Source organism: Dipodomys ordii, unplaced genomic scaffold (assembly GCF_000151885.1).
Source record: "Dipodomys ordii isolate 6190 unplaced genomic scaffold, Dord_2.0 Scaffold89, whole genome shotgun sequence".
In the NCBI taxonomy this organism is placed as follows: domain Eukaryota; kingdom Metazoa; phylum Chordata; class Mammalia; order Rodentia; family Heteromyidae; genus Dipodomys; species Dipodomys ordii.
Genome location: NW_012267305.1, coordinates 132934 through 159099, shown reverse-complemented (window position 1 = coordinate 159099; position 26166 = coordinate 132934). Strand labels below are relative to the sequence as shown.

General features: G+C 45.1%; 1 protein-coding gene across 2 annotated transcripts; it reads left to right on the top strand.

Annotated features, from left to right (window-relative positions):
• Window positions 1-22: 22 nt before the first annotated feature.
• On the top strand, window positions 23-22902 carry Nsdhl (NAD(P) dependent steroid dehydrogenase-like). Of its 2 annotated transcripts, none has more exons than XM_013025939.1 (8): window positions 23-105; window positions 5817-5928; window positions 8560-8718; window positions 12640-12786; window positions 16293-16421; window positions 18882-19024; window positions 20620-20722; window positions 21650-22902. In XM_013025939.1, exons 2-8 carry the CDS (start codon window positions 5857-5859, stop codon window positions 21980-21982), a joined length of 1086 nt encoding a protein of 361 aa, XP_012881393.1. In that variant the 5' UTR covers window positions 23-105; window positions 5817-5856; the 3' UTR covers window positions 21983-22902. The 2 variants fall into 2 exon arrangements, with proteins under 2 accessions (XP_012881393.1, XP_012881394.1); XM_013025940.1 differs by lacking the exon at window positions 23-105 and adding an exon at window positions 1035-1111.
• Window positions 22903-26166: the final 3264 nt, after the last annotated feature.

Here is a 26166-nt window from a genome sequence, read left to right as displayed (position 1 = left end):
TCTCGGCTCACACGGGCGCGGAGAAAAGGGAGGCTCCGGATCTGTAGTGCACTGTGGACTAGCTCCAAGCAAGCTGAGGCTGGCCTGTAGGGTATCTACGGACAGGTAAGAGTCACTGTCTCACCCTTAGAAGCCACTTTGTATCGGCAACAGGCCTGGGAGAAGGGTTGGGTGGGATAACCTACGTCTGAGGGATGAGGGAGGGGCCAGAAAAGATGTGACCGGGGCTGTTCTCAAGGACAGCTCAGACCCTGCATGGGAAAAAGAGGGTGTAGAGTTTAAGAAAAAAAATCCCTTGAGATCTCACGTGAACCTAGGCAGCCTGGGTGGAGAGCTGGGGTTCTTGGAAATGAAAGGACTGACAGCTAGCATGGAGGGTCGAGAGGTCATCAGAATACAGCTTGACATCTAAACGTTTGACCCAGAAAAAAGAACAGTCCCCTCCTGTACATATTTAGCCGAATTTTGGAAGTGATGTGCTTCGGGAATTAAAAGGTTGTGGGCTAAATTGCAACCCCCTCGTGGACCTGAACATCCAGGGTCCTCCATCATCTGCTGCCCTTCAAGTTTAGGGGCAAAAATTTAGCCCAAGTTTTTCAGGCTGTGGGAAGGCTGGGACATATTAGCACTCCATAAATGGAACTTTTCCCCTTTGCTCCTTCCTCTTAAAGCAGTGAACCCAGTTCCAAAGCTGCTGTCATATCTCTCTCTCTCTCTCTCTCTCTCCCTTCCCCTCTCCCTGTCTCCCTCTCCCTTCCCCTCTCCCTCTCCCTCTCACCCCTTTCCCCTCTCCCTGTCTCCCTCTCTCCCTCTTCTCTCTCTCCTCTCCTCTTTGTCCCCTGCAGCTACTGGACATTGCCTTAGCCCCCTCCCTCAAGGTTGTCACTATACTATTTGGACCACACCTCCACTTCTAGAATTTTGCTGGTTAGTTGGAAATAAGGGTCTCATGAATTTTCTTTCCCATGCTAGCTTTGAACTATGATCTGCAGACCTCAGGCTTCTGAGATGCTGGGATGAAAAGCTGAGCCACCAGAAACTGGTGTGTTTTGTTCTTTGTTGCAGGAGAAGAATCTTCCTTTACTTTATTTCTAATGCTCCAGAGGAACAGGTTAGTTGCTTAGTAAACTTTGGCTGAATGACTGCTCATTAGTCCTCCACTTTCCCACCATTCACCTCTGTACTCAGCCCTGATCTACCAGGCTAATCCACCTCATGAGCAGCTCTGGTCAAGTCAATGTCCTGTTTATAGTCAGTGTCCTGATTATAGTGCAAAGTTCATATGAACTTCCTGCCTAGGATCATGCCTGCTAAACCTACTGACTTCCTGTCTCCATATCCTGTGCTGTAGTTTGGCTCTTAATTGTCTTTCAAAGGCCAATCTATTGAAGGTTTGGTCTCCAACCTGTAGTGCTACAGGATGATTGTACAATCTTTAGGGGCGGGGCCTTAGTGGACAGAAGTTAGGCCATGGGAAACATGCTCTCAAAAGAATTATGAGGGCTGGGAATGTGGCTTAGTGATAGAGTGCTTGCCTAGCATGCATGAAGCCCTGGGTTCGATTCCTCACTACCACATACACAGAAAAAGCTGGATGTGACACTGTGGCTCAAGTGGTAGAGTGTTAGCCTTGAGCAAAAAGAAGCTCAGGCCCTGAGTTCAGGGCCTGAGCTCAGGACTGGCAAAAAAAAAGAAAAAAGAATTATGGGACTCAGTCTCGTTTTTCTTTTGCTTACTGGCCACCATGAACTGAAAAGCCAGCTTCCTGCACTACATGCTCCCAGCATTATATACTGTTATCATCACAGATCCAAAGATCAGCACCAAGTAATCATGAACCAAAACTTCTAAAACCATGAGCCAAAATAAACCAGTCCTCTTTTCGTATTGGTTGTCTCAGGTGGAAAGTTGCTTAACCACGCCTTGCTTCCCAATCAGCAGGGCAGAAGCCTGACAGTAGGTGTAACAAATGCAAATTCTGCCTAGGGTATGTGCCAACTATGTGACCCTGAGCAATTCCTTTGACCTCTCTGAGCCTATTTCTTATTTATTAAGTGAGATCGAAACTGTCTACCTAATTGAATACTTTTTGAACCCTAATGGGATATGTACTATTTATAAAGGCCTGACATTTAGCAACTCTTCAAACAATATTAGTGCGTTTCTCTGGTTAATGATGGTCATTTCCCCTTCTGGCTGCCTCAGGCCTACAATCCATCTTCACACTATAGCCAGGATGATCTGTGGCACTCTGCCACAACCTGTGATTTCCAGGGGTATATAGTCCCTTCATGTTGTCAACTTTGCTCCCAGTCTTGCTCCACACTTGCAGTGATACAACTTCCAAAACATGCTGGCTCTATGCCACCAACTCATTCTTCCCACCTCACCCGACCCACCTGCCTACCTATATTCTGCAGGCTTATTCTTCTTGGTGACCAAACACTTTTGATTCCTTGTAACTCCCTGGATCCCCCACAGTAGGGTGGGCTCCTTGAAGGCCCTGCTGCTCTATTTGTTTTTTGCCTAGCTGACTTTTGGTAGCTTGTGAATGCAAGAATGAATGAATGAACGCTCACATGTTCTTTTACAAGTTATAGCTCTACTTTTATCCCTGGGGGCTTGATTTAGCGTCAGCAGCTCTACTTTTATCCCTGGGGGCTTGATTTAGCGTCAGCAGCTCTGGGTAATCAGTGGCTATTTTCTACTTGAGTGTTAACCAGATGCAATAGAGTAATCCAGTAGAGAACCATTGAAACCTAGGATGAAAACATTATGAGCAGGTAGGTGCCGAGGAAGCAGCTCATCTTTCCTAGCTAGTGGGCCTGCGCACAGGGGGCAGTTAAGCTAGGCTTTGAAGGATAATGGGAAGTTCACTGTGGAGAGGGTACAACAGGAGCTGAGATCACAGGCATGCTGAAGGTTCCTGAGTAAATTCAAAACTAGGCATTCTGAGTTCTCAAAGGAAATGAACAGAGAGACTAACTACACTGAAATATAAGGTCATCTCAGGTCCCTGGATTGTCCCTGTGTAGTACTGGGTCACCTGAGACTTCTGAAGACAAATACCATCTTAACCACTGATCCTAATCTATGCTTCCTCCCCTTTATCAGATGTTTGCATTCTGAAAACAGAGACCTTCACTCATTTTCTTTTTGTTGCTTGTTTTGTTTGCCTGGCAGTTTATTTCTTTTTTACAAGGTTCCTGCTTTGCAGTATTTTCTCCAGTAAATGTATGTGAAAGTATGTGCTGGCATAAAGTAACTCCTGGAGGTTCCCAGCTCAGTTCTCCATATCGGGATTCCACACCCAGTGGTAGTAATGAAACTCTGCTTTCCCTACTCCATCAGCTGAGTCTTTTGTAGACGTGCGTTTGTCCATTTGTTGTTTTTTTTTTAATCAGTTGTGGGGCCTGAACTCTGGCCTGGGTGCTATCCCTCAGCTCTTCAGATCAAGGCTAGTGCTGTACCACTTGAGCCACAGCGCCACTTCCGGTTTTCTGAGTGGTCTATTGGAAATAAGAGTCTCACAGACTTTCCTGCCTAGGCTGGCTTTGAACTGCGATCCTCAGATCTCAGCCTCCTGAGTAGCTAGAATGACAGGTATGAGCCACTGGTGCCCAGCTCCATTTGTTTCTTTTTTTTAAAGGCAGATCAACTCTGGCCATGTGCTCACGCTCGCTGCCTCCACTGCACTTCCTTTTCTATTTCTGGTATTGGGGCTTGAACTTAGGGATCCTGCTCTCCCTATGCTTTTTCTGCTTATGGCCTTTCTTCTATATCTAGGAGTAAGTAGTCCAGAACTTTCTCAGCAGGAATCAGATTGGGCTCCCTCACTTGTCTTCATGGAATCCTATCAGGAACCAAAGGGAGTAGTAAGGCAGGTGAATGTCACTAGTATGAGTTAGGTCTCTTTTTCCTAGCCTAGAACATTATCACAATGAGATGGTAAGTGCACATCCTGGTTTTTAAAGATTTGAAGACTCACATTCTAAAGGAAGCAGATCTGAGGCCTCTGCTCTGTAAACCTTCACAATGCACCACCCCCTTTTTAGGGTATTTTTCTTAATCATTCTGAGATCCCTTATTCTATGTATATACTTGGCAAAAGTGACATTACAGAATATGTACCATTTTAATCACAGTTTACTGGAGTGGCAGCGCCTTCCCATTGTGGTACAACCATCACCACCATTCACCTCCGAGCTCTTTTCATCCTGCAAAACTAAGTCTGTGCCCATCAGTGGTCATTCCCCTTCCACCTCCCACCAGATGCTAATCTCAGTCTCTGAATTTGATCTTTCATAAGGGTTCCCCATATGAGCACATGTAGTATTGTTCTTTGGTGGCTGGCGCTTTTTGTTTAGCATGATGTTCTCAATGTTCATCTTTTGATCTTAAGATGGAAGGACATCCATCATGATAGCTAATGGATTTTGTTTATCCATTTGTCCATCAATGGACAGCCAGGTTGCTTTCACCTTTTCACTATAGAAATTATTGCTGCTAGCTGGGCACTGGTGGCTCACACCTGTAATCCTAGCTACTCAGGAGACTGAGCTCTGAGGATTGCGGCTCAAAGCCAGCCCGGGCAGGAAAGTCCATGAGACTCTTATCTCCAATAAACCACCAGAAAACTGGATGTGGTGCTGTGGCTCAAGTGGTAGAGCGCTAGCCTTGAGCTGAAGAGCTGAGGGACAGCCCCCAGGCCCAGAGTTCAAGCCCCATGACCAACAAAAAAAGAAAATTTTGCTGCTATGCACATTTATAAATGCATAAATGTATGTTCCAACTCTTTACTTTCCATTTGGGGGGATATATACTCACAAGTGAATTTGGTAACATGGTAATTCTTTGCTTCATTTTTGAGGACCTACCACATTTCCACAGTGGCTGCAGGATTTTACATTACCATTGACAGGACACAGAGATTCCAATTTTTCTATATCCTCTCCAAATATGTGCTATTTTCTGCCTCTTGGCTCCAGATAGTAGCCCTCCTAATGGATGTGAAACATTCTCTCATTGTGCTTTTGATTTACATTTCCCTCAGGATATCCCTTAGTGATATTGATCTCCATTTAATATGTGTAGTAGCCATCTGTTCTCTTAAGCAGTAGCTTGTGGCTCACCTATCATCCTAGCTACTCAGGGGGCTAAGGTCTGAGGATCATAGTTTGAAACCAGCCTGGGCAGGAAAGTCCATGAGATTCTTATCTCTAATAAATTACTGGAATAGCTTTTTACAGTTCATGAAAGGGGTAGACCCTTAAACTCTGAACTCCTAGCCTGTGTACCATCTAATGACCACCCCAAGAGACAAAATAATTGAGACATGTAAGTGTCATAGAAAAAGCTGTAATTCAAACAACGTTCGTGTTGCAACTGGTAAATGAGGTTATTTGACTGCTTTCCAATTTGCCTCTAATCCAGGTCTATGATGAGTTATGGGCCCAGCCATGGCCTCCCTCACAGGAACAGGAGCTGGGTGCTTCAGCCAGCAGCTCCAGCTATGATTCAGCTATCTGTGAAAATTCAGCACCTAGGGCTGGGAAGGTGTCTCAGTGGTAGAGCGCTTGTCTTCCATGCCTGAGGCCCTGGGTTCAATTCCTCAGCACCACATAAGCAAAAAGAAAAAAGCCGGAAGTGGCGCTGTGGCTCAAGTGGTAGAGTGCTAGCCTTGAGCTGAAGAGCTGAGGGACAGCGCCCAGGCCCCACGACTGGACCCCCCCCCAAAAAAAAGAAAATTCAGCACCTGCCTAAACACTAACAGCTAAAGATGTAACACTAGTGTCTGTTTCTAACCCTGCCTTTAGGAAAAAAAGTTGATTGCATAAAGCCATACTTGGAACCACAATGGAACAAGCAGTTGGTGAACCAATCAGAGACCAAGGGGCACAGACTCTTCTGACAGAGGATATTCTCAAAGTGAGTACTGCCATGAAAAAGATCAGCAAAAATCAGGTAGGAGGAAGTCAGGCCCATATATATTAGCAAGCCATTGACATTGACCAGTATACTAAGAATGTACTTAAAGCCACCTGCTGGTGGCTCTCCTGTAACCCTAACTACTCAGGGGGTTGAGTACTGGAAGATCATGATTTGAAGCCAGCTCAGCAAAACAGATCTATAATATTCTATCTCCAATTAATCAGAAAAAAATGCCAGACTGGCCGTGTGGCTCAAGGGATACAGTGCCAGCTATGAGCAAGAAAGCCAAGCAAGAAATATAAGTCCCCAAGCTCAAACCCTGGCACCAAAAAATATATTTAATACATTTACTAAATTAGTCAATTCTGGGTATATTTTATAGAAGTTACCTATGTTTATTTAAGATATATCAGTTACTTATTCCTGCATAGCAAACAACATCACAATGCAATGGTTTAAAAGAACATCCAGCTGGGAGCTCATGGCTTATACCTGTAATCTATATAGCTACTCAAGAGGCTAAAATCTGGAGGATCACAGTTGGAAGCTATCCCAGGCAGAAAAGTCTGTGAGACTCTTATCTCAACCACTCAAAGCCAGAGTGGAGGCATGGCTCAAGTGGTAGAGTGCCAGCTGAGCAACTAGGAGGCCCTAAATTTTTAAACAATAATTTCTTTGGTCCTGACTGCAGTTTAGGCTGGGCACAGCTGGGGGACTGGCCACTGGTCTCCCCTGGCTCACTCGTAGCTCCAGTCACATGAGGACCCCAGGACTCACACATACTTCTGGAAATAGTAGTTGGGCTATCATGATACAGCTCTTTGTCTTCATAGGGTCTCCAATAGAGTACTCTAGGCTTCCTGGTAGATTGGCAGAAACTTTTCCAGAGGGAGGCAGTAGCAAGTGCTAGGCTTCCTAAGATCTGCCTGGTGTTGCAAGTCTTAGAAAGGACTTGAAGGAACTACTGAGCCCAGTCAGGCCTCCTAGTGTGTCTTCACATAGATATGCAGGCGAGGTGTTTATTTACATTAACTTTTAATGAATGTTACACTTTCAAAAAGTGATCGTGTTGCTGAGCACCAGTGGCTCATACCTATGGTCCTAGCTACTCAAGAGTCTGAGAGCTGAGGATTGGGAATCCAAGCCAGCCCAAGCAGGAAAGTACATGAGACTCTTATCTCCCATTAACCACCAGAAAATCAAAAGCCAGGCTAGGAATATGGCTTAGTGGTAGAATGCTTCCGTAGTATGCATGAAGCCCTGGGTTCAATTCCTCAGTACTACATAAACAGAAAAGCCCAGAAGTGGCGTTGTTTGAGCACAGAGAGGCTCAAGGACAGTGCCCAGGCTCTGAGTTCAAGCCCCAGGACTGGCAAAAAGAAAGAAAGAAAAAGAAAATCAGAAGAGGCACTGTGACTCAAGGTGGTAGAGTGCTAACTTTGAGCAAAACAGCTCAAGGGCAGTGCCCAGGCCCTGGGTTCAAGTCTTACAACTGACATTAGGAAGCTAAGATGTGAGGATCATGGTTCAAAGCCAGCTCAGGCAGGAAAGTATCTCTAATTAACCAGCAAAAAAGGTAGAAATGGAGCTATGGCTCAAGTGGTAGAATGCTAGCCTTTAGCGAGAATGCCCAATGACAGCCCCCAGACCCTGAGTTCATGCTCCAGGACCAGCACACACACACACACAAAATGTGATTACAGATCACCTAGTTCTTCATGTGGAGCTCAGAGAAAGGTCTCTTCTGGGCCTCTAGCTCAAGCCACTTACCACCTGCAGTTCCTTTTAGGTAATGTAAGTTTTGTTGCTATTTGGCAAAGCAGAAAAAAGATCATACCAAACTACCATTGTCACCAAATTTCAAATTTTTATCTTTTTCAGAATAGCCTCTTTTTTTTTTCACTGATTGACTTTGTAGGAAATGAGTTCTAAACTTAAAGTACTAAAAAAAAACAGCACTTTTGTCTTTTATACATATTCCGTATAAAATTGCTCTGAAAACAATAGGCTTGCTAAAAACAAAGTAAAATGAAAAGGATTGGATAATACCCAGTGGCCTTGATCATTCTCTTTATCTCAAGATTATATTGCAATTAAATTCATTGCTCTTCATGTCTTCCTTTCTTTTTATAGCTTCCCCACAGTAACCCGTTCCTGCGTGTGCCTACCTGGTTCCAGTCTGGTGTTCTCTCCTTGTCAGATTCTCTTGCCTGCTTTGGGCACATTCTCAAATGGCATTGGTTTAGTTTATTGTTTTGTTTTTGTTGTTGAGGGGGAGCTATCGTCTTTGTTTTTGTGAGGATATATGTTTTGGTTTTTGTTGTTGTAGTTTTTGCCTGAGAAAAGCACCGAAGGATCACATTTATAGGTGGTTTAATTCACTTGTCCTGGATCACAAGCATGGATTGTACCATCAAACCCAACAAATATATGTTAGTTCATTCTCTTGTCCCACCTTGTTGATCCCAAGAAAGGTTGTGGTACTAGTCACTGAAGTGCTATCAGGCTGTTTCAGACAAGCAAACGTGCCTGCCCTTGTCTCAGTGGCTCGTGCTGTGTGAGCCTGAGCAGTTTATAGCTTCTGATTCTCATCCTACTGGTCCTCTTGCCATCCATCTCTTTCCACAGGTGAAGAAGTGTACAGTGATAGGAGGCTCTGGGTTCCTGGGACAGCACATGGTGGAGCAGTTGCTGGCAAGAGGCTATACTGTGAATGTCTTCGATATTCGCCAAGGATTTGACAATCCCCGTGTGCACTTCTTTTTGGGTGACCTCTGCAGCCAACAGGTAATGGCCCCTGCAGCCTTTCTGATCTTCCCAAGCACTTCTGTGTTCTGGGGTCAGACACTGAAACCATGTGACAATTTTAGTGCCTGAAAAACAAACTTCCTTTTCAAGAATGTTAAAAGCTATGGGAAACAACACACACAACATTTTCATTACTCCCAATGAATATGTATGTGTGTGTATGTGGGGGGGGTGTGGGGAGGGGACACCGAATGTCATAGGAGAGCTATAACAGCTGCTGTCCATGCCTTAGTGAACTGAAGGGACTGGGTGTCAAGAAAGCCTTACCAGGAAGGTTTTGCTACACATGTCATGGGCTAGAATGTTCCATCCACTGCTGTGGAACACGCTGGTGCTGAGACATAGGGTATCCAGTTCCTTTTAATTGAGATCTAATTCACAAACCATAAATTTCAAAACAATTTTAAGCATGCAGTATAGTATTTTTCAGTATATCCACAGAGCTATGCAAACATCTCTCACTGTCTAATTCTGTAACATTTTTATAACCCCAAAAGAAAATCTTTTTTCCCCATCTACTTCCTGTTCCCCCCTCCTTCCCTTTCTCCCTCCCTCCCTCTTTTTCCTTTCTCTCCTCTCTCCCTCCCTCCCTCCCTCAGTCTCTCTCTCTCTTCCCTCTCTCACTCCTCCTCCCATGTCTCTTCCAATTCCTGACATCCCCCTTCTGTTTTCAGTCTCTGGATTTCCTCACTGGTCTCCTAGGATGTCATACTTAGTCGTTTCTCTTCCAACCTCAGGATTGCCCCTTCTCAAGCTCCTTTTCTCTGTCACTGCTAACTTTCATAGGCCCTAGGCTTTTTTTTAACCTCCTTTTCTTCCCCAACTACAGTCACTTTCATGGTGAGCCCTTCCTGAGCATAGATTAAGTACTGTCTAGAAGCTTCTAAGTCCCCAGCTGTCGCTGCGTAACACATGGCTCTCATACCCTCCTCTGACTATCTCAGCCAGGATAGCTCACAGGCATTTCTGCTTACCCAGCTCCCTGCCACGTCCTCCTCCCCTAGCACAGCAAGCTTATTCCTGTAATCTCCTCATGTCCATAAATGGCCCAGTATCTTCCCTTAGATTCATCCTGAAGTCCTTTCTCTCATCCCTTCCATCTCGTTTATCAGTAGACTACTGCTGACTCTGCTCTTAGTCCACCAACTTCTTTTCCCTTTGATTCGGCCACCCTGGTCTAACCCACCATCATCTGTCACTGTTAGAGGGATCCTTTTAATGCAGAAATTAGATCCCTTCTTCACTTCTCTGTGCAGAAGCCTTCAGTGGCAGCCTAATCCATTTAGAGCAAATGATAAAGGCGTACATAATGCATATTGCAGTCACGATGTGCCTCTCAGACTTCACTCCTCCCGCCTTTCCCTCATTGTTCTGCTCCAATGAACCACCAGAAAATTGGAATTGGTGCTGTGGCTCAAAGTGGTAGAGGGCTAACCTTGAATGAAAAAGCTCAGGGACAGTGCCCAGGCCCTGAGTTCAAGTTCCATGACCAACCAAAAAAAAAAAAAAGGAAAGAAAGAAATGAACATTTCAGGTAAAAGGAAACTGTACTTTGCAGAAGAATGCCAACTAATGAATATAAAGGGTATATACTCAAAGGTGAATGCCCTCGTTTGCCACCAGCATGCTGTGCGGTGTCCAGGCAGGGAGCATCAGTATGATGCAAGGAGGAAAGGTAATTTTTGGGTGGCCGGATTCTTTCAGCCTTTTATCAAATGATCCAACAGCATTGCCAACAATAGAACAAACCTGTGCCACCCAAGGTATACATGTCCTGACAACATACTACACTACTGTGCAGTTCCTGCCCAAACTATTATGTCTTAATGGAATCATAGGGAAATAGACAAATGCAAATTAATGGACAGACTGTAAAGTAGCCAACCTGACCCTTTGGCAAAGACAGAAAAAGAAACATAGGAAATTATTCCAGATTAAGAGAGATGGAAGAAACAGAAGGGCCAAATACAGTATGTAATAGGTTATGGGATATGAGACCCCTCCCCCCCAAAATAAAAATGACTACAAAGTACATTGTCAAGACAGAGAAACTTGAGACTAGAGTAATTGTTGGATAAGATTATCCAATGTGTTGGGATCTTCTCTATGTTCATTGTTTTCTGGTTATTTGAAAGAATATCTTTGTTCTTAAGAGCCAGGTGAAGAATTTCAGGGCACATACATGAGGTCTGCACCCGACTCGAGTGGTTTCTACATGAATTGTGTGTATACTGAGAAAGGAAATTGGGACAAAAATATCAATGGTAAAACAAGGCATATGATCTGTAATTGTCATATTCTGGTGACCTAGAATTCATTACTTCATTAAGATTTGGAAAAATGGTGGCATGCTGTCACTCTCTCTTCAGTTACTCAGATCTTTGTAACTGACCCAGATTCAATGGTTGATTTTTCCCTTTACTTAAGTGTTTCACACACACACACACAAATATTTTTTTGCAGTACCAAGGCTTGAACTCAAGGCCTTGTCCTTGAGCTATACTCCAGCCACAGTTTCATAAATAACTCTTACTGTTTTGTGTGTGTGCACGTGCCAGTAGTGGGGCTTAAACTCAGGGCCTGTCACTGCCCCTGAGCTTTACTGCTTAAGGCTACTGCTATACCACTTGAGCCACACCTCCACTTTTGGCTTTTTGGTGGTTTATTGGAAATGAGTCTCATGGACGCCCTTGCCCAGGCTAGCTTTGAATCATGATCCTCAGATCTCAGCCTCTTCAATAGCTGGATTACGGCATGAGCCACCCGCATCCACCTAAATAATTCTCATTCTTATTGATGATCATATTGTCCCTTCTTGACCAGCAGAAGTTTCTTCATGTGGTTTGGGGCTCTCTTATCATATGTCTAGTAGCTTGGTAAACTTCTTTACCTTCTCATACTACATGATTGTGCTGTGTATCTTGTGTATCTCCTGCCTCCAATCTGCAACTAGCCATTTCCCCCAGGAGGGTTCCCTTTTATTAGCAAATTAAATGTACCTGCTTTTAAGTCCCTTTTGGGTTGCTATGTTGTGTCTGGCTTCTTCACAGGTAGAACTACATGTTTGCATTGCTTGTTACAGTTTTTTTAATGCTGTGAGACTTTTTCTTTTTTTGGTCCGGTCGTGGGGCCTGAACTCTGGGCCTGGGCGCTGTCCCTCAGCTCTTCAGCTCAAGGCTAGTGCTCTACCACTTGAGCCACAGCGCCACTTCCGGCTTTTTGCTTTTTGCTTATGTGGTGCTGAGGAATCGAACCCAGGGCCTCAGGCATGGAAGACAAGCGCTCTACCTCTGAGACACCTTCCCAGCCTGGTGTGAGACTTTTTCATGGAAGCTATATTTCTATGAATTCACCTTCTCAGGTGGGAGTTTTGTCTGCTAGATCCCCTGAACATGTAGAGGGGTATTGCATCCATCTATATCACAGGCTTCTCATACTCTAAACCCATTTCTATTGGGAACTAGTTAATGGGGCAGGGACAGTTAAAATCAATTAAATTGCTAGGTGCTGGAGGCTCACACCTGTAATCCTTGCTACTCAGGAGGCTGAGATCTGAGGATCGAAGTTCAAAGGCAGCCTGGGCAGGAAACTAAGATTCCCATCTCTAATTAACCACCAGAAAACCGGAAGTGGTGCTGTGGCTTAAGTGGTAGAGTGCTCACCTTGTGCAAAAGAGCTTAGGGACAGGCCCTGAGTTCAAGCCCTATGACCAACAAAAACTTGGTTTCTGTCCATGTACTTCTGTATTGCTTGACTCTTTTACAAGAGTATGTTTCTATGTTTATAGAATTTTGAGTCAGCAAGGGACCTACTAGCGATAGATTGGAGAGTGAAAATATGAGAAGACTGTTGACCTGCCCAAAGGTAGAGTGATTCTTTTGTCTCTGTTTGCTTTTCTAGGACCTGTACCCAGCTCTGAAAGGTGTTAGCACGGTTTTCCACTGTGCATCACCGCCACCATCCAGTAACAACAAGGAACTCTTTTATAGGGTGAATTTCACTGGCACCAAGAATGTCATTGAAACCTGCAGAAAGGCTGGGGTTCAGGTAAGGGGAACTGCAGGGAGTGTTGTCAGGAATATGCGGTGGCCTGCGGGGGGATTCTACTTACTGTCTTCCTCCACTCACCCAGGGTTTCCTCTTAAATGTTGTAAAGATCTTAGAAATTCAGCCCTGGTGGTCAGGAAGGATCACTTGCAAAGGCCAATTGGGTTTTTAATATTCTAACTGCATGCAAATAGATCATCTGAAGATCCGTTAGGTTCTTTGATCAAAGAGCTAGGAAATTTAGCTATTGCTTGTATTTTCAATTGTGATTGTCTACGTGACCATTTAAGTATGCCTTTCAACCATTTTGTAGTATGCATTCCATGGCATTATGTTCACATTGTTGTGCAACCATTATCACCATCTGTCTCTAAAACTTACCTTCCTACCTAACAAATCCTATGCCTCTTAAACAGTGTAATCATGACTCCCTCCCCTTATCCGCTGGCTACCACTGTGTCTTTATGAATTGGACTACTTTACCACATTTACATGAGTGGCCTCATACAATATTTGTCCTTTTGTGAGTCTCATTTCACTTAGTGTAATGTCTTCAAAGCTCATCTGTGATGTAGCATGTGTCAGAATTTCCCTTTTGAGGAATGACAGTTTCTTCATTTTCCTTCATCTATCAGTGAACACCTGTCTTCCTTTAACCTTTGGGCTGTTACGAATAATGTTACTGTGAACATGGGTGTGCAAATACCTGTCCCAGTCCCTGTGTTCAATTCTTTTAAGTCTATACCCAGAAGTGAGATTCCTGAGCTTGGCCATAGAGTAATTCTCTGTTTAACCTTCTGAGGGCTCACCACATTGTTTTCCAGGCTTTACATACTTGTGCATGTGCGTGCATGTGTGTGTGTGTGTGTGTGTGCATGTGCACGTGCACACGTGCCATCTGGTCCTAGGGCTTGAACTCAGGGCCTAGGCAGTGTCCTTGAGCTTTTTTGCTCAAGACTAGCACTCTACCACTTGAGCCACAGCTCCATTTCCCAAGCTTTCCTTATGTTTTATTTTTTTATTTTTATTTTTTGACATTTTTTTTAATTGTGAACATACTGTAGAGAGGAGTTACAATTACATGGCAAGGTAATGAGTACATTTCTTATCAAGCATTGTTGCCTCCTCCTTTGTTTCCCCTTCCCATCCCTTCCTGTCTCCCCCTATCCCCACCCCACCCCCCTCCTTATGTTTTAAAAGAGAAAAACATTATTAGGTGCTGGTGGCTCACACCTATAATCCTAGGTATTTGAGCAACTGAGAACAGGAAGATCATAGTTTGAGGCCAACCTGGAAGAAAGTTTCCAAGACTCATTTGTAACCCATAGCTGGGTACAATGGCATTCAGCTGTCATCCAAACCTACGTAGGAAGCTGAGATTGGGAGGATCAAGGTTCTAGCCCAGACAGAAAAGTCCACAAGACTCCATCCATCTCAGCAGAGGGAAGCTAGATATAACAGCATATGCCTGTCATCTCAGCTAAGATAGAAAGCCTAAAATAGATGGTTTGCAGTCCAGACCCTATCTCAAAAGGAACCAGTGAAAAGTGGGGCTGTAGGTGTGGCTCAGTAGTAGAGCATCTAGATAAGATAGTAAGTGTGGAGGAGGAAAAATACTGTGTTTGCTTATAGCAAGTAGAAATGTATGATTCAGGCCTGGGGGGATATGCATTCCCACCAGATGGTAGCTTGCTGCATTGTTAGCAATTCTGGTCCTCAGACAGCACTCCCACCACTGAGTGTAACAGCTCCCTGATAGTGGTGTGTGCCACAAGGCAGGGTAACTAGGAGCAAAATTTGCAGGGATCTGGGGACTTTGCTCCTTGTGAGTATTCTTCTAGTTGCCAGCATATTTATTATCCAGTGGCCCAGCAAGAACAGGTAGCCAAAGAAGTCTTCTGGGCTTCCATCAGTACAGTAAGAAGCTGCTACGTACTATAAGCAGCTTGTCATAGGTATTCTTGTCCTGCCTGAGCCTCTTCCTGGGCTCTCCCTTCAGCAACACTGGCCTCTACGTGTGCCTTTACCAGAAAGTCCAAGTCTCAGCATGGGGCTCAGTATGTGGTGATTACAGATCTCCTAAATGGCTAGGACTGTCGGTGTGAACCACTGGGGCTCAATTGGGATTGTTGTAATTGTACTGAACTAGGTAATTTCACACAGACTTCATAATCTTCCAAATACTGAGTCTTGCTATCCGTATGAGATAGCTCTCTAATTTAATGCCGTTCAGTGGAGTTTTATATTGTATTTCATAAAGGTTTTGCATGCCTTTCATTGCATTTATGCCTGTGTATCTCATTTTTGATACTTTATTTTAAACTACATGTTTAACTATGGCTAATGTTTAAGACTGGTTATTATATTACATTTTCGATCATTGCTAAAATGTAAGAATATGGTTAATTTTTGCATATTGAATTTGGATTCCATAACTTTGCTGAACTCTAATGTTTTCTGTATGTTTAAGCACATGGTTAATTTTTGCATACTGAATTTGAATTCCATAACTTTGCTCCATTCTAGTATTTTCTATATGTTTGCCTATGTTTTCTGTGTAGATATTTTTATCGTGTGGGAATGATAGCACTTTGATTTCTTCTTTTCAAATTGTTACAATTCTGTGTTTATCTAATCCCACCACTCTGGCTAGGATTTCTAGAAGAATCTTGAATAAAAGTGGTAAAGGTGTGATGTTACCTGATGGTGTTTAGTGTTGGATGAGCTACTCTTAACCAAAAGCTGAGGGCTGTAATAGCTTTCTTCTTTTCTTTTAATTTTGTTTTCTTTTTGGATAGTGCTTCAGGGGATTGAGCTCAGGGCTTCATAGGTGCTAGGCAAGTGCCGTGCTTGGAAAGCATTTCTAAAGTTACATGCGGGCACATATGCATGTATTTACATGTGTTTGTACATGTGTGTTTACATGCAAGGTTAGTATCAGACTAACTAGTGAAAGGGGTTGTTTTTTTTGTTTTTGTTTGCTGGGTCTGGGGTTGAGTCTGGGCACTGTCCCTGAGCCTCTGGGTGCTCAAGGCTAGCGTCCTACCACCTGAGCCAAAGTATCACTTCCAGCTTGAGTCTTATGGGGACTTTTCTGCCCAGGCTGGATTTGGACCGTGATCCTCAAATCTCAGCCTCCTGAGTAGCTAGGATTGCAGGGGTGAACCACCAGTACCTGGCTTAACCAGTGAACTATTACAGATAGACATCTCCCTAGAAGTTTATGGCGATGAGAATAAAACCATGAAATTCATTATTTTAGATTGTAATGCTATAATGTGTTTGGAACCCGCATAGATGTGAGAGTATTGACCAGTGAATTCACTTTAGAAGATATGAAATGTGCTCTGACTAATGACTTGTGCAGAGTGCTTCATGAGTGGGGCTGGGAAAGAAAGCTGGGACTAGGAAAGAGGTGCCGTTTCACTCTTGCTCATCCATGACCCCTGAGCTGTTGGCATTGTAATCATTCCTGACATGTTTTCCTTTAAATCTTCCTCTGCCAGAAACTCATTTTAACCAGCAGTGCCAGTGTCATCTTTGAGGGCACCGATATCAAAAATGGAACTGAAGACCTGCCTTATGCCATGAAGCCCATTGATTACTACACAGAGACTAAGATCTTACAGGAGAAAGTACGTATTTTGAACTGGTCGAATAAGTGGACAGCTGAAGGGTTTACATTTCTAAGAAAAATGCATATGAACATAGGAAGTTAGTATTCTGAGGCCCAAATGACAAACCTTGAAATTAAGATATGTGGGTAAAATGGAATTTAAAAATAAGAATAGAGGGGCTGGGAAGCTGGCTCAGTGGTAGGTAGTGCATGAGGCCCTAGGTTCGATTCCCCAGCACCACATAAGCAAATAGAAAAAAAAAGCCACAAGTGGCGCTGTGGCTCAAGTGGTAGAGTGCTAGCCTTGAGCTGAAGAGCTGAGGGACAGGGCCTGGGCCCAGAGTTCAGGCCCCAGGACCAACCAAAAAAGAAAAAAAGAATAGAATAGCTTAATGCAGACTAAGAGTAGTGTATTTTCTGTGGATTGTCTCCTTTAAGCCTCACAAGGGTCCTTTTAGGGCAGTATTACTATTGTCAGATTACACATGAGGACACTGATTTACATTGGGATCAAGAGACTTCATCCAGGGACACCTGATTTTCACGTAGCTAGCTTCACCAGCAATCTTGGTTGAGGCTGCCAGGGGTCCAGGAAAGTTCTTTATGTCCATCATAACCTGTCCCTCAGTTCATTATAACCTGAAGACACTGGCTGCTCCTGAACTGCAGACAGCTGGCCTTCACTAAGTACCTCTACTCAACATTTGCAGTATATTGCTCCCACTGAGCTTTGCTCGCCAAATGAGTACTTACTGAAATGGAGCTTGATACAGAACCAATACTAGGCCACCTATGCTGCTGGACACTCTCGTAACTCACAACTGTTCAGTTACTTTCAGCTCACAAAGTCACAGCAGAATCTATGTCGGGGGACTTGAGAGTCTTCCCAAACCAAGAGTGCCCTTTAGGAAGCTGACGTCCTGCGTCTAGACTGTGCCTACATGTGCCATGGCACTCTCACTAGCTCTCATTCCAAAGCCTTTTGTGGGCCCTGAGACAACTTTAGTTACCCCAGAAAAACTATAAACTCTCCTCTTGGGGTGCTGGGACTCCCCCCCCACAGCTGAACTCACCAGGGCTCAGCAGCTCCCGGCAGATGGCATCAGTCTCACTGGCATGGGCTTTGTGGTATTCAGCTAGAAGTCATTATAATCCCTGTTTTAACCGAGCATGGAACAAATGGTTCAGGAAGTTGTCTTTCTTTAGACACAAAACCCATTGCTCTTTATAGCCCTGCGTCACTTAACAGTGCACACAGCTTCTGAGGAATGCATAGTAAGTTGATTTCTGACACTGTGGAAACATCATGCACTTAGACAAACTAAGATCATCCTCAATGATACATTTCTTTCTTTCTTTCTTTCTTTCTTTCTTTCTTTCTTTCTTTCTTTCTTTCTTTCTTTCTTTCTTTCTTTCTTTTGTTAGTTGTGGGGCCTGAACTCTGGGCCTGGGCCCTGTCCCTCAGCTCTTTAGCTCACCACTTGAGCCACAGCGCCACTTCTAGTTTTCTGGTGGTTTATTGGAGTCTCACAGACTTTCCTGCCCAGGCTGACTTTTGAACCACGATCCTCAGATCTCAGCCTCTTGAGTAGCTAGGATTACAGGCCTGAGCCACTGACATCCAGCCTAGATAATACATTCCTAAGTGACCACCATGCTATGCTATATGCATCTGTTGTTGACTAAAGTGTTATGTGATGCATGATGATTGTGGCCTTGTGTTCTAGCATTCCATACAACCTCACAGAATGCATTCATTCATTCTCTGTCTCTCTCTTTTTTCTCTCTCTCCCTCTCTCTCTCCCTCTCCCTTTCTCTCTCTCTTTCCCTCTCTCTCTCTCTCTCCCTCCCACCCCTCTCTCCCTCTCTGCAATGGTGACAGAAAGAACAGCTGCCTCCTCTAGAGTATTTGCAGCTCATGTCTTTTGGTGACCTGCTGTTGCCCTGTTTCTCCCAGGCCATGAACTTCACACCCTCAGCCCTCTCAGGCGCATCTTCTAAGCCCACTTTGGTTTGTGTGAGTCCTCTCCTACAAGGCAGTACAATCAGTATGGATTGAGCAGCCTGAGCCTGGGGGAGATGTGCAGCCAGCACATGTCACTTAAGTCAGGAGTCCTTTGGATGGTGGCCGCCTCACTTGAGGCTCATGGCTGACTCATGAACAGGAACGCTCACATGTTTTCCACAGACTGCTGCCACAGTCCATCTGCTGGATGCATCTGTACATTCTAACCTTTGAATCCAAATCTAGGCTTTCAATGTAGTCTTGCTGGGTTTTATCCAGGAATCTCCTGTTTCATCCTGTTTGTACCAGTGGCTACTGTGAGTTATCCCAAGGCAGATAATCAGGAAGCCTGGTAGCCTACATACACGCAGACCACATTGTCTGTGTGTGTCCCATGTGCTGCCCACCCAGCGATGTGCCATCTTGACTCAGGCTGAGAGTTCACAGTGGACATCTTCTTCTGCTCTTTTTCAGGCAGTGTTAGATGCTAATAATCCTGAGAAGAATTTCTTAACCATAGCCATCCGACCTCATGGCATTTTTGGTCCAAGGGATCCTCAGCTGGTCCCCATCCTCGTTGAGGCAGCGAAGAAGGGCAAGATGAAATTCATGATTGGGTAAGTAGGCCCCATTTCTTCTCCAGCACTCCCTGATCCAGGTGAACACACATGCAGAGAACACTTTGTGAATGGTGTTAGTGTCTTAGACTATTCAGGCTGCTGGAGCAAAATACCTCAACCTGGGTAACTTAACCAACAGCAGAAATGTAATTGCTCACTGTGCTGAAGGCCAAGAACTCTGAAAGCACTGCATCAACAAGTCTGCTGTCAGGTAAGAGTCTGTTCTGCATAGAGTTCCCTATTGTGTGTCCTCATGTGGCACCAGAAAAGCAGGCTCACTCAAGCCTCTTTTATAAGAGCACTGATCACATTCATGAGGGCAGCGCTCTCATGGCCTAGTCAGCATCAGAGTCCCCACCTCTTAATACCAACACAGTTGAGATTAGGTTCCAACATGCAGACCTTGAAGGGACACACATTGAGTAACCTCTTACCTATATATTCATTTTCTCAGGCTGCCATAATAAATTACCACAAACATAATGCTTTAAACAATAGAAATTGTGGGCTGGGAATGTGGCTTAGTGGTAGAGTGCTTGCCTAGCATGCACGAAGCCCTGGGTTTGATTCCTCAATACTATATACACAGAAAAAGCCAGAAGTGGTGCTATGGCACAAGTGGTAGAGTGCTAGCCTTGAGCACAGAGAGGCTCAGGGACAGTGCCCAAGCTCTGAGTTAAAGCCCCAGGACTGGCCAAAAAAATAGAAATTGAATTTCTCAGTTATGGAAGCCAGAGATCCACAATGCAGATGTTGGAAAGGTTCGTTCTATCAGCTGTGTGAAAGAATCTGTTCTATGCCTATCTAAGCTTCTGGTGATGGCCATCAATCTTTCATGCTCCTTGCTTGTCAGTACATCCATCACTCCTCACTCAGTTACTGTTTTCATATGGCTGTCATCTCTCATTTCTTTGTCCAAATTTTCCTCTTATAAAGACATCAGTCATTGGATTTAAGGCTCATCCTGCTCCATAATGACCTTAGCTAATTAAATGTGCAAGGCTTCATTTCCACCTAGGGTCACATTCATAGGCTCCAGACGGACATAAGTTTTGGAAGGACACTATTCCCTTGTATCTGTGTATCCTCTCAGGCAGGGTGGGAAAAACCTTTCTATTCATGTTTGGAAAGTAAGGAAAGTGAGCCTCAGAGGGGTAACAATTGGCTTAGAGTCAAGGATTAAGGCCCTGACTGTTTGCACCTAGAAGGAAATTTAAGATGTTACAGTCCTTCCCAAAGAGAACAGATGGCCACGGGCCCTAGAACTGACAGTAAGTGTGACTGTCTCCCAAACATGTCTTTTTCCTCCATCTCTTTTGTTCCTCCTCCTTTCCGTTTATTTTTTTCCCTTTGGTGCTGGTCATGCTGGAATGATGTAGACAAGGACACTAAGCTTCCGCAGTCATTGTTGGCCCTAGAACTCCTGGTCTAGGGCCCTCATCTGTTATAGGCATCCAGATGGGCAATGGTGAGCACTCTCAAAGTACTTGTGCTGTAGATGGCAGTCTTGGAAATGCCCATGTCCAGGAGCTCTGCTGTGCTCGCAGCCAATTACTCCCATTCTCACTGAGCCATTCCTTGTACATCTACAGAAATGGGGAGAACTTAGTAGACTTCACCTTTGTGGAGAATGTGGTTCATGGACACATCCTGGCTGCAGAGCGCCTCTCCTACAATGCAACCCTGGGCGGGAAGGTAAGGCACCTGCTTCTCCGGGCACTTTAAGGTCCCCATTGGCCGCAATGGAGGCCCTCTAGTTGGGAGCTCTGTATTATCATATATCACATATCTTGGGATAACCAAAATGCCAGAGCCAATGAGCTGGGTTTGCCCAAAGACTCAGGATACTGTTCTCAGTGGAGCCTGTCTGTCAGTGTAAGCACCCCAAGCTGGATCCTATATCCATTGGGCAGGGTGTGTACTCCTCACTGTTTCTCCGACTTCACCCTCCAGTGTCTATTTTTGTCTTGAGTCACACATGCTCACACTGCTATCACCCCCCTCCATTGGGTGACAGATGTGAATCTCTTGGACTTTGGTGTGCAGCATGCAGAGCAGAAATTGATAAAGCTGCTTAGTCCCCTGACCCCAGGGTTTCCTGTTTTCTCTTGTTTCTCACTCCTGAATTTGGAATCCCTCTATTTTCAGTCTTCTTTTATTCTGAATGTGTGCTGTTTTCCCACTTATAACCTTAGGGTTGGTTGGGAATAGGGTTAGTGTGGCTTGCTCTAGAATAAGCATAGCGTCTTTGGGGAATGCGATATGGACATGAGATCAGTTTTACCGTGAGCAGTAATGAAATTAACAAACATAACCTTTCCAAGTTCACTTATAATTCTGCAATCATACATCTAGCTTTCATTGCCTTCCCTCCCCACGCCTGAATGCTGTCCATTTGCAGACTTGAAGGCAGACTGTGTCATACACTATAGCATCTAAGTACATGGGGAGGTCTCATATTCATTCACCTCATTGTTCAGCTGTTCTGACAAAGAGCTGTGACTGACACGGAATGAGCCTTTCTCCCACAATAGGAGTTATGAGTTGAGCTGCCGAGTGTGGCTGAGCTTAGGGGGCCCCGGCTGCAGGGCGGAGGGTTCTAACTTCTTGTTCCTTCACCAGGCATTTCACATCACCAACGATGAACCCATCCCATTCTGGACGTTCCTGTCTCGTATCCTCACAGGCCTCAACTATGAGGCTCCTAAGTATCACATCCCCTATTGGGTGGCCTACTACCTGGCCCTCCTGCTGTCTCTTTTGGTGATGGTGCTCAGTCCTGTCATCCAGCTCCACCCCACTTTCACACCGATGCGGGTCGCACTGGCAGGCACATTCCACTACTACAGCTGTGAGAAAGCTAAAAAGGTCATTGGCTACCAGCCTGTGGTCACCTTGGATGAGGCCGTGGAAAGGACTGTGCAGAGTTTCCATCACCTGCGGAAGGTCAAGTGAGGCACCCGGGAGAGCAGCCAGGCCACTGCCTGTGCTCACCTGTCACTGATGAACTAATTAATCTCCTTCCATCAGCTTTCTTCTGAGATTACAACCCTCTGACTAGTTAGAGGGAAGCGTGTCCTGTCCCTTCCATGACTGGGAGAGTGAGAAGAACAGCAGGCACTGGATTCCTGTTTCTTGAAACAGGAAGCTTCCTATTGTGCTTTGTGCTCTCTTTGTCCCCCTGGACTCCCACACATTCCTTCCCACAAAGACCATCCTGAAGTCACCCGTTTCGTCCCAGTGGCCTTTTACATGATCCAAGAGGCCCATTTGCTGATGAAGGCTGGGGTACCAGATTCTTTCCATGCAGGCCAATACGAGAGTGGAAGCCATTAGGCTCTGTTCAAGGGACTACACCTTACCAATAACCTGGAAGCAAAGCAGAAGTGATAGACACATGGCTGAGATTTCCAATGTCGATATGTTTTATAATCACAGCATAAATGAATATAATCCCCATTAATCCCTGAAGGGAATGACAACCCTAGTTTTTCACCTCCTACTGTGCTTTCAAGTTCTCTTGCAGGGACAGTTGTAATACCTGCCTACTTTTTTTTTCCCAGAAGACATTTCCTTTATCAATAGCATCCTGTCATCCTTGTTAGAATAAGATGGTGATCTGACCCAGCAATGTGACATACATGGAAACTGTTCGCTCCTCCCTAGTGGTCACCACCAAGCTAGGAGACCCTGAGCCAGAGAGAAGAGCCTCTTTCCTCTCCATGGAGTTTTGACAGAACGCTTCAGGCTCACTTCCAAAGAGTAGCAGTTTTTAACATTTCAGCTTTTTCTATTTTCTCATCATATTCAGCTTATAGAACCTGGTTTCTTCTCAGACTAATGGAAATAGAATAATATTAAAGAATTCTAATTTTCTTCTTTGTGTCTGTCCAAGGGTAGGGAGGTGGGTGGGGAGACTAAAGGGAACGTATGCAAGCCATGCAGCTCATGTTACTGAATTATTAGCTTTCACTGAGGAGAGACCAACCCAGCTAGGCCCACAGGACAGTGAGATACAAATGTAAGTAAGACACTGTCTTAGGCAGTGGTGTTGACCTGGTGTTGAGCCTCTGTAATACCGGACATGACATGATGTTCTCACTTAGGATGAATGGTATGAATCCCCAAGGAAGTGGTCCAGCTTTGGCAGGGCAGGTGGTGCATTGAGATGAACCTCAAAGAATAAAGAAATGGCCAGCAGATCCAGACTCTTGGTTGACATTTCAGGCTGAAGAATTCAACAGCTGGGCCTAGTTTAGTTAGCAGCATGTTGTATTTCTCAGCAGTACATGAAATCATGGTGTTTCTTGCACTCATGGTTGGCTTCAATTCAAAGGGAACAGGCTAGTTTGGGGTAGGAAGCTGCAAACAACAAGGTGAAGATGGATACAAGGGAGTGAGCTTTACTCTATGTGCCTGAGAGACATGTAATAGTTTACACAATTGGCAGTGTGCTCATGGAGGACAAAAACCAAGGAAATGCTCCTGGCCACCCTCTATGGAGCCTGGGAGAGCAGAGAGGCCCATGTAGTGACATGGAAGTAGATTGGAAATGAAAGCTCAATGGAATGCCTGGAAAGAAGTCAGAGCTCAGCACAGAAAGGGAAGGCCCAGCTTATAATGGAACAAGGCTGAGTTCAGCCCCAGAGGAAAAGTACAGGTGTCATAGACAAGAGACCAGGGCTACCTGTGAATGTGGTCCAGGTAGACACTGAAGTAGAACAGTCATGAAAACAGTGACCTGAAAGATGAGACAGGTTAATTACGAATAGACCAGAGGAGTCTTCTGGACAGACCTTAAGTTCCCAGCAGACCGAGTACATTTCCTCTGTGCCTAGTGAGGGCTTTCATAGTTCCCTGTGTTCCTCACCAAGCTCCACACCCCTTTACAGGAAATCAACAGCCAGGAAACCCTGTTCTCTGTTATCTGAAGTGCTCAGACCCTACTGCAGACCTACTACTAACTTGAGACTGAAGTTGGGCCTGGCACTCTTATGTCCACAAGCTCTGTGGGTGGTTCCAAACCAATGAACTGTCCTCCTGAGGTCACTGAGCCCAGCCTCAGCCTTGCCCCAGCCACTTCAAGACAGAACTTGCCCCAGGCCCATTTCATCCCCACCCATTCCATTCCTGATGACTGATACCTTGAAGTGACTTCCTGGAACCCATCAAGACCTCTGAGTCTCTCGTGTGGCACTTCTTGTCTGGAAAACCAGGTCCAATGGAAAGCAGTTTTCTCCCAGCTTGGTGATAAGCTAACACCCCATTGCCAACTTCTTCCCCATCATCTCCACTGCCCTCGTTCAGCATGTGACACCATCTGCATCTTGGTCAACTGTGTGTGGACAGATCACATCTCCTCCTTAGCCTACCTTCTAGTGTAGTTTCTATATGCATACCAGGGCATCAGATCTATAATAGACCTAAAGTCTGTTTCTCCAACAAAAATGATTTAGCAGGTCCCAGCGTTCTCTAAGCTCCTCCTTCTGCTTCATTTGGACTTCACCACTGCTGTGTTCCAGCCCAGCGAGGCCATGGTTTCCCATTCTTGCCTTGTCCTACATACCTTTGCTTAGACCACCCAGCTGCTGACATCATCCTTTCTTTGCTGTATTCCCCAGGCCCAGAATAGCCAGCCTTTCCCCACCAAATCCTGGACTGTTCTGCCTTTTCTCTTTGGATTTCCAGCCTGTGGTTCTTGGTTTTTTGACTTCCTCTCATATGTTCTCTGCTTGCACTCACTGCCCACCCCTCACCCCCTCCCTTCATCGGGCCAGGGGCTCCTTGGGGGCAGAGCCAATCTATATCCTTACAGCACAGAATGAGGGCTCAGGCAATGTAGGTAATAAACTCCCTGCCTTGGAATCTTAGAGTAATAATCAAGGCCACACAAAAAAAGATCACATCCCAAGGAATTTGCAGCTACCTGGATGGGATTGGAGCAGAGGTGCCAGACCCAGTATTTATATGTGGATTTGGGAGCTCTCTTAACTGCACGAATTGGACACAGCATGTCGTTTAGTAATAGACACAAAACTTTTACTATGTTAGAAGACGGCTGCAGCCTGTCTGTGGGGTGGGGGCCAGCACCTGCAGGGAAGCTTGCTTTGGAGAGAGAGTCCAAGAGACACAAATCAGGAGGAAGAGTGAACATCTGTCCCTTTTGTGTGTGCTCTTGAGTGGACTATTTTACTGCAGGGTCAGTGATTTCAAAACGGAAGGAATGGAAGCCATGTGGAGGCAGACAGTCCTCCAGCCGCAGCCTTCCAGGATTTCTGTCTACTCACAAGGAACTTGGCTTCCTCCCCCTCAAATATTCTTGGCTTGCTGTGTAGAAAGTTCTCCCTCCTTACACTCCTTCCTTCCTGCACCCCGACCTACCCATCCCCACTGAGCCAGTTTATACCAGTGCCATTCCCCTGCAGCTCCACCTGGCACCTCCTGGGTCCTCAGCAGAATTCTCTGCTGAGTACCATGGGGCATCTGGTTGTTCTTCGAATCTCCACCTCCAACATCATTTCCTCCTTACAGCTCCCCTCCCCTCCCTGACAGGGCTCTGTCCTCTGGTTTCCTATATGTCCTTCAAAGCACTTCCTCATATACAGAAAACCATCAGCCTGGCTATCCAGATTTCCTACAAACCTCTCTACTCAAAACGCAGGGGCTTTCCATGTCTTCCTAGGAAGGTGCCCAGTTTAAGTATGCTGAGACTGAAAGGAGGTAAGTTACTTACAGAAGATACCAATTCCCATATTGGCCACATGGGGGAGCTCCAGAGAAATGAAACTACAACGAAGAGCACTGGGGGCATTTAACAGAACCTGGGTGCTATCTTGGGCTCTGATCTCCTAGGCCAGCAGGCCCCAGATTAGCCATTGAGATTCAAGCTGTTTACTGAAGCAAAGGTGCCCAGGCAGGGAAGAAGGCTGTTACGACACCGAACACCATTCAATCTGATGCTCTAACCTGATGGAACTTTGAGGGGAAGAAATGGAGAACCTCCATTCTAGCATGCGCCTCATTTTCAAATAATGGTGTACCCAAAGTAGAGCTTTCCCTTTGCCAAGCCTGCCTCCTATCCACTCAGCCCCAGAAAATTACTTATCAGCTCCTTGGACTCAGAATTTTTCAGAGAACTT

Bases quoted from the DNA above. Each gene is read 5' to 3' on its own strand.
- Nsdhl (XM_013025939.1), top strand. From the start codon at position 5,857: ATGGAACAAGCAGTTGGTGAACCAATCAGAGACCAAGGGGCACAGACT. The intron at 8,719-12,639 runs GTAATGGCCCCT...TTGCTTTTCTAG, and splicing joins GTGACCTCTGCAGCCAACAG to GACCTGTACCCAGCTCTGAA. The intron at 19,025-20,619 runs GTAAGTAGGCCC...GTACATCTACAG, and splicing joins AAGATGAAATTCATGATTGG to AAATGGGGAGAACTTAGTAG.